The sequence below is a fragment of the Ammodytes marinus genome (genome assembly GCF_949987685.1).
Source record: "Ammodytes marinus genome assembly, chromosome: 3".
NCBI classification, from domain to species: Eukaryota; Metazoa; Chordata; class Actinopteri; order Uranoscopiformes; family Ammodytidae; genus Ammodytes; species Ammodytes marinus.
The window spans coordinates 5,645,283-5,658,309 of NC_137232.1; the positions used below are offsets into that span (position 1 = coordinate 5,645,283).

The 13,027-nt window shown below is 41.7% G+C and overlaps 1 protein-coding gene across 3 annotated transcripts in view; it reads left to right on the plus strand.

Moving 5' to 3' along the window:
- The first annotated feature begins 3,431 nt into the window (after positions 1-3,431).
- rap1gap2a (RAP1 GTPase activating protein 2a) overlaps positions 3,432-13,027 on the plus strand; it is a 90,174-nt gene continuing 80,578 nt past the window's right edge. For all 3 annotated transcript variants that reach the window (XM_080025275.1, XM_080025276.1, XM_080025281.1), the window contains exons 1-2: positions 3,432-3,504; positions 7,442-7,477. In XM_080025275.1, coding sequence (XP_079881401.1) covers positions 3,461-3,504; positions 7,442-7,477 — 80 coding nt within the window. In that variant the 5' untranslated portion in view covers positions 3,432-3,460. The remainder of the gene's footprint in view (positions 3,505-7,441; positions 7,478-13,027) is intronic.

A 13,027-nucleotide genomic window follows, 5' to 3' on the forward strand; every position in this document is an offset into this window, starting at 1 on the left:
AAGTGTGAAAATTGTAGGTTTTGGAAGAGAGAAGCTTTTAAAGATGATGTAGAGTTAGAGGTGTCAGAATGTGAGGATCACTCACTCTCTCATGATCATTACTCATGATAAACTGCTAATCAGGGGTCGGGTCTCGGGGGCAGCAGCTCGAGCAGGAGGCCCTAAACTACTCCTTCTCGGGCCACAGTAAACAGCTCTGACTGGGGGATCCTGAGGTGGTCCCAGATCAGGGTGGAGATCTAATCTCTCCACCTAGTCCTGGGTCTTCCCCAAGGCCTCCTTCCAGCTGGACGTGACAGGAACACCTCCCCAGGGAGGCGCCAAGGGGGCATCCTGACCAGATGCCCGAACCACCTCAACTGGCTCCTTTTTACACATAGGAGTAGTATCTCTACTCCAAATCTCTCAGGATGACTGAGCTTCTCTCCCTATCTCTAAGGGAGACACCAGCCACCCTCCTGAGAAAACTTATTTCATTTGTACCTGCGATCTAGTTCTTTGGGTCATGACCGAGCCTTCATGACCATAGGTGAGAGTAGGAACCAAGATCGACCGGTAGATCGAGAGCTTAGCCTTCCAACTCAACTCTCTTTTTGGCACAACAGTGCGGTAAAGCGAGTGCAATATCGCCCCCGCTGCTCCGATTCTCTGGCCAAACTCAGGCTCCATTGTCCCCTCCCTCGCAAACAAGACTCCAAGGTACTTGAACTCCTTCACTTGGGGTAAGGACTCATTCCATACCTGTAGTAGACAATCCATAGGTTTCTACTGAGAACCATGGCCTCAGATTTAGAGGTGCTGATCCTCATGCCAACTGCTTCACAGTCGGCTGTGAACCAATCCAGTGAGAGCTGAAGGTCACAGACCGATGATGTCATCAGGACCACATCATCTGCATAAAGCAGTGATGAGATCACAGTGAGGATCACATTTCTGAAATTTCAGAATATGACAGTGACTTTGAAGAAGAGAATGAGATTGAGCATCAGCTAGTTCCAAAACGAAGACAGAGGACCAGCCTTTAGCAGCTAGCCCTACGACCAGCCCATTAGGTTTGAAATTAATTTCCAATTAATTTCAAATAAATTATAATCAATAGTTATGAAAAACCCTGCTTCATTTGTTAATTTGTTGAATTTATTCCCCTCATATATGTTTTTATAATTGTTTTTCTTGTTGTATTACATTTTATTCAAAAACAGACAAAAAACTAGTGGTATTTTAATTCATAAATGTGATCTAACAAAGGTAAAAGGCAAATATTAGACATAGAGACGTTTATATTTCTTGCAAATAGGTTGAAGTAAACATCTGTTGAGTATTTTAACATAAAATGTTTGATTTTGTTGAATTAAAACCTCCTAAAATGCAGTGGGTCCACCAGACCCACGAACACTGGCTGTGTAACAACAACATGAACACCACACAAGGGTTAAGTTCTAATGGCTAAGGTGTTAGCAAATAGTGATGCGTCCATCATATGTGGAGCAGCATTAGCAACTGTTGACACCTGAGGAATCTACACTATTCACTCCCTTTTGCCCTTGGCAGGTAGCTACAGACAGTTTTAGAACTTTTGGTGAAGAAATATGCTATCTTTATGTGACATCATGATCTTTGGATAACGTTGTTCTGCTCAAAACACCCACCCATATCAGCATTTATTCACCAGCAATAGTATTGCTAACAGAAAAATCTTTTTTTCAAATGACATCTCTAAAGTGAACCACTAGAGGGAGAGTGAGGTCTGCACGCACAACTGTCGCTGTCAGGTAAAGACGTGAACAGTCTTTTTAATAACACAATGCCTTACTGATTTGTGTGTGTGTGTGTGTGTGTGTGTCTGCGCATGTGCGTGCGTGCGTGCGTGCGTGCGTGTGTGTGTGTGTGTCTGAAAAGCACCACATTAGGCCAGTGGAGCTTTTTATTGCTTTTAATCACTGCGGTCTCACCATGATAGGGTTGTATGGTCTGAGAACACATCCAGCCATTCATTCATTATTCACAGAGAGAAAAGAGGGAGAGAGAGTGAGAGCACAGTAATAATGTGTCATTAGTGAAAGCTCGTCATAATCATCCTCAACAGGTTTGGGATGTGCTTGTTGCTCGGTTTCCTCAGACTGCTTTTCACTGCCCACAGTACCATATATGAGAACTTTTGGAAGTGACCGTCAAATCATGGTTCTATGCAAGGCGGTAAGGGTGTTGTAGGGTTTAACATTACAATGAAACCTAGAACGTTATTCTCAGTTCATTGTATTCTGAGGTATGATGCCTTATAGAGCAGGGTGCAAAAATAAACCCACAGGAATAATGTAACTCAATGGAAAATGCTGGAAAAGAATGTTGTTCTTGAGTAAATACTTCATTTGTCAGAGAGCTGCTGAGCACACTGTAGAGGCTACAACAGCACAGTTTGTCCCCAACAGCTCCATGCAGCCGTTAGTGTTCTGATTGATGCACTATAGAACATTTTAATGGAACAAAGTCTCAATACAAGAGCATTGTCTTGACGCATTGAAGTATACGGTATCCCAGGAGCCTTTTAACGAAACCTTTTGAGTTATTTTAGTACGTCAGCTGTGTGAACGTCCACTCTGAGAGTGAAACCTGTCAGATCTGAGGTGAGGACACTCCCTTTGGTGGCAACATGGGCAGTTTCTATGTACAGTATATACTGACTGACTGCACGGCTGTTCAACTCCCTTTGTAGTAGACATATTTGAATATGCAATCCTGTCCTGTGTTCCTTCGGTCTGCATGCTCTGCCAGGGTGTTTGTGCGCATCACTGTGTTAGTGTGAACTAAAACCTATTAGTGGCTACCTCTTATGCCCGTAGAAATCATGGGATACGAAGTGTGCAGGAAGTGACCACATTTCCTGTTGGTGGTGGGTGATGAGTCCAAATGCTACAAGTGTGTGTGTTTGTGTGTGTGTGTGTTTATTTGGAAATAACACAGGGGGTTCAGACAGGAGACTATGGCCCCTCCTCACCTTGCTCCTCCCCCTGTTGAACTGCGCGTGTACCTCTGTGTCCCTGCATGAGTCAGTGTGCTAGATTGTGTGTGTGTGCATGTGTATGTGCTTGTGTTTAACAGCCTGTGAAAGCCAAATAGCAAGCAGTGTTTTAGGAAAGTAGTTGACTGGTCAAGTGGCAAAGTGACGACAGCTCTGGAGAGCAGGAGGGTGGCAAAGAAGTGGAGAACGAGACAAAAGAGGGACAAAGAGAGGGCAAATAGTGACGAGAGAGAGAGAGAGAGAGAGAGAGAGAGAGAGAGAGAGAGAGAGAGAGAGAGAGAGAGAGAGAGAGAGAGAGAGATACATAGGGGTTTTGGGTCAGAGAGACACACAACGTGTATACACAATAGAGAGAGCGGGAGACTGACAGCAGAGCATACATTTCCCACAGGAGAGAGCCTGAGAACGAGAGAGACTGCTGTCTCAGTTCACTTTGACAAAATGCTGAGGCGGAGGAGAAGCGTGTCTTTCGGTGGATTTGGATGGTATGTTGTTGCCTTTTCATTGGATGCTGCTGTGTGTATGTGAGTCTGTGTTTGGGATGTGCACATCATGGTGATTGATAATGGTTGTGAAGTGAGTTTAAGAGATAAGAACAGTCTGCTGCTGAAATGTGCTGATGTTATGGGTGTGTGTGTGTGTGTGTGTGTGTGTGTGTGTGTGTGTGTGTGTGTGTGTGCGGTGCAGAAATGTGAACTTGTTTTCTAAAAAGGAAGGATGGGTGGAGGGCTGCTCCTCTGTGTCACACCTCTAACACTTTGTCTTCTGTTTGTCGGCCGTGCGCTTGTTGTGTGTGTGTGTGTGTGTGTGTGTGTGTGTGTGTGTGTGTGTGTGTGTGTGTGTGTGTGTGTGTGTGTGTGTGTGTGTGTGTGTGTGTGTGAATGTACAGTTTCACTCTGTGCTGTCTCCGTTAGGCGAGGGATTACAATCAACAGGCTGCTTTGTCTCTGCCCGCTGTCCGTGTCTGTGTTGTTGCTGTCCTGTATACGACCCAGCTCGTACTGGTCACATTCTCCTGCTCTATTGGGCCAAAATAAAAGAGAAAAGTTCCCATGATGCAACACTGAAGAAGCTGCCAGGGAGCCCATTTAGCACTGGATGCGCTGACACATTCTGGATGGTTTTCATGCCTGCTCCCCTGTTAGTGTCCTTCTGACACTGAAGTGCTGCCTGACAGCAATAAACTTTCCCTGCTGGGCTGAGGCAGCTCATCCTGCCATACTGCCTGAAACCCCAGTGCCACACAGACAGACTTGAGGGGAAGCACATTACCTATAGCAGGTTTAAAGGTGGAGCCAGTGATTCTGGAGAATGCTTGTTGTCAAAATCAATTATTTTTTTTTAAATCAGTGAATAGCTCCTCATGATCTATACTACCTGTACGTTCTGTGTGTGCGCTGAAAAAATCCACCGTCAATATACAGTCTAGGCTCTGTAAACAGGCATGTTGCTAGCTACGGTGGGCCCACTTTGTTTGCATAGGCTTCTCCATTGGTTGCATACCAGTTTACAGAGCCTTGTCTGTGTATCAACACCAGGGAGATATTAACTGAATTTTTACAAACAGGGATTTAACAAGACTCCTGCTTTAATTAGTTACTTTTGTGTTTAACAGAGATGAAGACAACACAAAGCCATCAGATATTTTCTAATATAAAACAGGCGATTTCTTGAATGGACATTCTGTTTTTTCTGTGTCTTCAGTCGCCCTGAAGGAGATGTCAACGTTTGAAAGAACAATGCTAAGTTGCATTAAGGGACGTGTTGAAGCAATGGTTTTTGGGGCTTTACCCATATTAGGGACTAAACAAAGATACTTCAGCATCTGCTGCTTTGATTTTGACTATTTATTAAATGTGTCCCTTGTGAGTCTTCAAACTTAATGGAAGTGCAATTTTAAACTGCGAGTCAGATCATCACTGACACTGCTCAGCGACACTCCAGTTATGTATAAAAAGATACAAAGCCTTAGTTGAAAAATGAAAGACGTGACGATCATAATTTGCTCTACAAATTGCAAACGCCTTATATGGAATAAACTGTCCCAATGCAGAAAAAAGCAACTTAGTCGCCATTTATTTCATCTGACAACAACAGAAATAAGGGAAGCTGCACTCAAAACCTGGAATTACTGCATGTTACCGCATTAGCATCATTTTTAGCCGTTTACAATGGCTTGAGGGATGTAAAGACTTCTTAAGCCGGATCGTTTCCCCTGCTGTGTGTCAGTTCTGCAGTAATCCAAATTGAAATGAACGTTGACGCGGGGCACATCTAGTGCATTATTAGTGTGAAGAATGTACAGGCTTTAACAGATTACATGTTGTACGCCACTAAGATCTGTCTTGCATCTCTCTGCTACACCCAGTGAATGGAGAAAATAAGAGCCAACATCACAGCATCTTAAAATTGTCATTTCTAAAGAATGAATCACATTGTCCACAGGCAAAATGTGGAGCCGCTAGTATAAAGCTCCAACCCATAGACATAACATGTTAAGCAAGGTGATTGATTGCCATGGACAGACACAAATGTACTGTAGTTGTACGTATGGATGGTGATAGCTCAGATGGAGAGCACCTGTCCAGGTATACAAGACACAGGGGAACATTCAGTACCTATTGTTGAGCTGACTTTGAGCAGGCAGTCTATTGTGGAAATCAAATATAAATCAACTCATTAATCAAGCAGCCTGGTCATCGCTGGTGCATTTCTGTTGGGAAAAGAAAGGTGCTGTAGTACACCTGCAGCAAAACCGCTGTTAGAATTTGGTGTGAGTTCACATAATGTAAATAACACAAACACCAATTGTAGTCTGGCTGTGTATAGTGTGTAATCTGTTGTATCAATCAGGCATTACGTGTGGGATAGGGTGTGTATCTTCTCTCCATTTCTAGATAAATCATATGATAGCCGAGGCTCTAGCTCTTTGCCAAAGGGGCTTACGTGTGTCGCTGTGCAAGATTACAAGCCATGGAGATAATGACGTCACTGCGGGCGGAGCAGCAATCATAATATCATCACATATAATGAGATATCCACTGGGGAAAAGTTCCGTGTTCGGTGTCTCATTTAACTGTATTTGCATTGGCTGAGGTTCATCTTGACTTACTGTAGCTAAGCATCAACCTGTTATCCAGACATTTGAATATACTAGGTGGTAACATTAGAACTCAGTTCCCTGCTGCTGTATTTGCCTGTATTGGTAATGCATCATGATGTTGTTGTTGTTGTTGATATCATTCACAACCGTGGAACAAAAAAATCAAATCATATTCAAAACATCCAGGTTGGGTGACGGTGCCGTGAAATAAGACTGCTATTACATTGAATAGTCTCTGCCTGCACGGATCAGTAACCAAATGAAGGGGAATAAAGAATTCATGTTGTAATATCTTGCCGAGAATGCTGTATAAAAAGCAATGAAGCATATGAAATACATACACACACACACACACACACCCCACACGTACATACGCACACATGCACACATGCACACACACACACACACACACACACACACACACACACACACACACACACACACACACACACACACAATCGCTCGCACACACACACACACACACACGCACACACACACACACACACACACACACACACACACACACACACACACACACAGAGACTTGCAAATAAGGTTAAACATTTGTATATGAAATTTCCCTTTCACAAAAGTCTCTTATAGCTTGAAGATCATCCTGTGTTGGTAGCAACTGAACTGAAAAGTTGGAACAATTACATCTTTTGACTTTCTGTGTTTTTAGTGTGAACAGTATGCAATGAAGCATGAACAAATCCCTCATAAACACTGAGCCCTCTCAGAACCGGTCTGAGCAGGTTGTCTATGTGTAACCTTGTAATATCATGTCAGCATTCATAAAGTGTGCTCACTCTACACTACCTGCACTGTTCACTACCTACTCTCTATGAATTAATGATCATTTGGGGGGAAGAGCGTATCTCTTTTTTGGCCGTTTATTAGCTTGGTTGCAAAATATGTATAGCGAAAAATATATTTCAGTTTCATTTTCCGTATTATTCCTCACACTTCATACCATGTGAAGGCTTCACATAAAATGAAATGTCCCCCTTTCTATTTTAGGTGAACCTCAACGTGACAGGTGAAGTAATTAGACATAAATGAGCATTATTTTAAATGTCACAGCACCCTGGGGGACCATTATACCATGTAGAGAGCAGTTCATTCATTTCACTTCTCACCAACATGAATGTATTTCGGTGTTTAACGCTGCGAAATAGGATAGCACTTACAGAAAATTATTTAATTGATGCCTATTGGGCAATTCGTATTCGAAACATCATAAATAATCTCTCTCTCTTTCTCTCTCTCCCTTTCTCTGTCTGACTTTGTGTCTACCTTTCTACCTTGCTTATCTGCAGGATTGACAAGTCCACCCTGTCTGCACTGAGAGCCCGGTAAGTTTCCACTTTTTTTATTTGTTTGGCTTGTTGCTTTGTTTTCTTGCCCCTGAAACAGTCAAATATCATCATTTAGTGAATATTTGAATCTTAGTTAGTCAGGAAAAGGCATCATTTCTTCAAATGTGTGTGTGGAGAAACTCCTGGTATGCACTGAGGTGTAATGGCTCACACCTTTACCATATTAGTAACTTAACTTTCAACATAGAACATGTTGCAATAACACTTGATATGATAATTGATTCTGAAGATAACATGAGCAAATCCATTCACTGGAGTGGTGGACATCTTCTCCTTTCTCCTTCACTTGAGCGGCACACAATACAACACACCCTCCCACTCACACTGACGGCACTCAAAGCACTTCAACTCACAGTACATTTGGAAGTGACCTAATGTCACCTCCTTTAATGTGCAGTGTTAATGATATATTGACTAATGCTTCAGCACGTCCATGTTAACTCTTTACCTGCCATCTCCCCTTGTACCTGCCTACATGTGATCATGTTCTGCCGAGCGAGGCCCTTGACTCCTTACTGCTCCAGTGGAGATGGTCAGTTTAAAATACTGAATATATGCCATTACCACATGACCCCTTCATGTTAACTTGCATTCACCGCAAAACGGACTGTTTTGTTTTGCCTTCAGGCTACATTCGGACAGGTCAAACCCTGCTGATGATTAAGTTAGTGACCCCCAAACAAGAAAGATCTGTAGACACTACTCTGGGCTCAAAATCACTAGGCGTCATATGCAGCATTTCTGTTTCTTAGTTAACAGGGGAACATTTGACATTTTATGAAACTTTAGAATATTAGTCAAGGAAAAGGCAGCAGTTCACTGTAAAGTGATAAGAATATATTTGTGATTAACATATTTGTGTATTCAAAAGCTTAAAGGCCTACTTCACCAGTTTGAATATGAAGGTGTATTGAATTCTGAGATCCTATGTAGTATAAATGTGCGAAGAAAATTTAAATCGGTTCATCCTAGCCTGAGAAAAGGCAGAAAGAGTGTTTTTTTAACCCTATATTTCTCTTTCTCGTGACATCACAGAAAGAGAAATATAGGGTTAAAAAAAAAACTTACTATGTAAATATTACTGTGATGTCTTTTACTGCGACATCACAGTAATATTTACAAAGTACGTTTTTTTAACCCTATATTTCTCTTTCTGTGATGTCACGAGAAAGAGAAATATAGGGTTAAAAAAAACACTCTTTCTGCCTTTTCTCAGGCTAGGATGAACCGATTTTAATTTTTTTTGCACATTTATACTACATAGGATCTCAGAATTCAATACACCTTCATATTCAAACCGGTGAAGTAGGCCTTTAACGTTTAGTTAGACTTGTAGAAGGCACAACACTAATTGTGTCACTACATATGCATTACCTACTACAAATGTTTGAAAAAGACTAAAATGTAAGGCATATCTCTGTAGTTGTTACTAAAAAGTCAAATCCGATGTAGTAGGTAAAGCATATCTATGTAGTACTTACTACAATAGTGTGTACCTTATTGTAAAGTGTTACCCAAAACTTATAGAACTGTTTGAACACTGGTCAGATTTTACCTGATGATCTACTTCTTTCATTTGATGCCATTGTTCAATCTCACCTGGTTCATCTGTGTTTTGGAAATGAGCTTAAGCTAACGGTGAGCTTTCGTATTGATTCTAGCTATTAGACGAGAAATAATAGTGAAAGTATTGACAGATGTGCATATCGATCTGTGTGACTGGTTTATATAGTGTTGAAATCCACCACTGCAAACAGTCGTTTAAAAAAAACACAACAGCTATTTTGTCAAGTGAATTCTTGATCTGAGCTTGGAGCGAAAGTGAACAGAATTGGCTCTGTGCTGGCTGGTGTGCTTTGAGTGGTGTGAGCTTCTGCTTGTTGAAACAAAACCAGCAACAGGCTCTTCTAAATGGAGGTTGTGTAGTTCTGAGAGGTGCAGGGCATTACGTGTGTGTTTGTATCCGTGTCTCACTCACCATTGAGTCAGTTACAATGCCTTTTATTCTCTCAAGAGGTCTTGTTGACTTATACCACTTTCTGTCACTCTGGATGTTGTTCAGTTGTGTGCACAAGACAAAACTGTAATTACAAAATCATTTCATTTATGCTGTAAAAAATGTCAATAACTAAATAAAATCGCCATCGTACAGAGTCTCTATTTTTTCTGGATGAGTCCTAAAACTACGATAATACATATTCCAGCTATAGATAGTCTTATATATGTAACGGTTGGGTCTGGAGGACACAGGTGCGGAGACAGTATCAGTAAAAAAGAAGATTTATTTTAGGAGAAACCAGCAGGGTGTTAGGACCGTGATCTGGGGAGGGAAACTGGCTGGCATAGGGGTCCAGGGAGAGAGCAACGGGGCAAGTCCAGGGGGCTGAGTGGGAGCAGGCTAGAGCAGGCAGGCAGGAGGGGTCCGGGGGGTAGTGCTGGTGGGCGAGGGCTGGAGCTGGTGGCTGGAGTCAGGCCGGGAGAACTGTGGCAGAGAAAACAGGGGTTAGCCAGGAAAAAGTGCAAAAAAGCGGAGCTGCAAACAGGTGAGCTAGAGAGAGAACTGACTGTGTGGAAACAGAAGCTACAATCTGGCAGTGTCTGGAAGGTAGGCCCGGGTATAAGAAGAGCAGTTGATGATGATTGAAGGCAGCTGTGAATGCTGGTAATTGACTCCAGCACACCTGGCTCCAACCCTACAATTAGACCAGAACAAAGACAAGGGTAAAAGGGAAAACACACACAAGGCCAAGAGGCCCAAGCGGGATCATGACAATATATTGCAATACATTGTTCGATTAGGCTTTAAGGACTCGAATTAAGACCAACAGGCATGTTAGGAACAGTGGTTTTGAAATAAACTGTATTTGATTTTCAACAAAACGAGCTGTGGGAAGATTAAACACAAGTTTCAGTTTTTTTTTTGATCAGTAAAATGTGTGTGCTCCTATCAAAACAATTGAATAGCATGAAAGATGAGAAGTCAATTTCTCATATTAATCCAGAACATAAATATGTGGAAAACATGCTGGAAGGGCCACTCCAAACAAGGCAGGTGTAGTTGTGTCTGCTTGTTTCAGACACAAAGCAACACAATCAGGTTAGCATGAGTCATACACAACACGACTCGAAAATACACACACACACACACACACACACACACACACACACACACAGACACACAGGTGTCATTAGACAGTCTGCTCTGGAGTGGTCCTGAATATGAATAGGTGCGTCGTGACTCTCATCTCAGATGCTGAATAGCACCGACGTGTGTGTGTGTGTGTGTGTTACTGTAGATCCAGGTGGTAGATGCAGGTGTAAGAAAACAATGCGTGCACAGGGAATGGCCACAGAGGAACAGATATTTAATACGTCTCAACCCCAAATTTATAACCGCTCACAATTAGAAAGGAGGGGACGGACAGATGGAGAAGTGAGTTTATTGTCCTTGTTGGAGAAACGCATCTTCATGCGCTTGAAAATACCATTTAGAGTGACAGCAAAGCAACATCCATGGCCGTTAAAAAGGTTGATAAAACCTGGGCTTATGATAGGATGACAAACAAAAAGCACTTGTTACATAGATGCTGATGTTTTTCATTCTTAATAAAGTCCCAGACTGACATCTTCCTCCAGGCTACCTCTGTTGACTCTATAGTTGGCCATTTAAATGAAATTGTACAAGGGGGAACCATATACAGGAGAATGAAGGCATGAAGGACAAAGAGAGCAGAACAGGGAAAGGTGAACATGGGAAAGTGGAAGGGCCAAAGGAACAAACACATCACATGGATGTCTCACTTCAAAGTGTGTGGCTGCTGCTCGGCCTATACAGCAGGTGTGAGGATATTATTTGGTCTCGCCTGCCCTTTCAGTTCACAATGCACTGCTTTATTCCTCCCCAAGCCATGACACTCTCTCTCTCTCTCTCTCTCTCTCTCTCTCTCTCTCTCTCTCTCTCTCTCTCTCTCTCTCTCTCTCTCGCTCTCTCTCATATTAATCCTCCAGTCTTCCTCTGCCTCTCCTCCGCTCATGGCTACAACAAAGAGCTATTTCCCCCCGCCCTCACCACACACACAAAATCCTCATTAATAATTGCATAATAAAACGTGTGTGTGTGTGTGTGTGTGTGTGTGTGTGTGTGTGTGTGTGTGCGCGTGTGTGTCTGCGTTCAAGCAAACTCATGCATCTGTTTGTGGGTTTTTGTCTTGAAGTGGTGGTGAGGGTGAATGCATATTCTAAGTGGGCAGACAGGGATATTAGAGGAGAGAGAGAGAGAGAGAGAGAGAGAGAGAGAGAGAGAGAGAGAGAGAGAGAGAGAGAGAGAGAGAGAGAGAGAGAGAGAGAGAGAGAGAGAGAGAGAGAGAGAGAGAGAGAGAGAGAGAGAGAGAGACAGGAGGAGAGGTTGAACCTGGACCAGCATCTAAATAGAGCTTGACGATGCCACGCAAACTGTGGTGAGTAACTGCTGTCTGTTTTGTGCATATGTTTTACTTTGTTTACTGGGAATCAAACGATTGCATTGGTTTTTCTGTCTACTCTTTTCCTTTATCAGTTCCCCAGATGTTAAAGTTTAGCAGTTTATTTGTTAACAAGTTGCTATTCAGGCCTAGATGTGCATCATGTGAGGACAGGAGCTACTGTGTAAAATATGGATCTTGATAATATCGTATAATGAATGGTATATGTCATAATTCCATTATAGCTATTAAGGTGAGACACTGCATGTTGAATATGGTAAAATGTGTAAATTAAGGTATCATCATGAAACTATGCCAGTTGATTACTAGCATTACATTTTTATTTTTTTGTACTACGATTCTTCCCTTTAAAAAAACCAATAATCCAGATGATGGATAACGAGATTTAAAAAAACTTTATTTCATTGTTACAACCTATTAGAGTCCAAGGTCTTTACAGAAAATAATTTGGATACAGCCTTTTTTTCATTTTATAAATCAAAACATACTATTTACAGGTCTTAAAAATAGATTTTCTGCAAATTAGAAAGTAAAATGTATCATAATGCAGACAATTGACAATATATGAACAGATCTTTCTGTGATTACCTTCAGAAAAATGCTTATGATGCAAACAAGGTTTAGTCAAACACCTAAATGTACATTTTGAACCTTTTAATACTTCAAACAAAAATCTCAAGATTGACCAGTGCTTGAAAAATGAAGGTGATTTTGTCTACTGTGTCTCACCATTAAGTCATGCATATTTGATTGCATATTACATACAAATACATATATTAAGATTTGTATTGAAAGAAGACATTGAGTGGATACACACAGGGCTGTTTTTGCTCCCTCAAGATGTGATGCTAAAGGGAATAGCTGTCCATCTCGCTTTGAGCTTGTGCTACGTTAGTTGTTGTATTGATTGTCTCCATTCCAAGGAGGTAATATAATGCAGAGCTATCTTTTCAACTAGATATGGTTTATGAGTTATTGTATTGTATGTTATCGAGTTATTGTGTTGTTTGGTGAGTCTTATTCTTTATTGCTGAACTGATCAAAC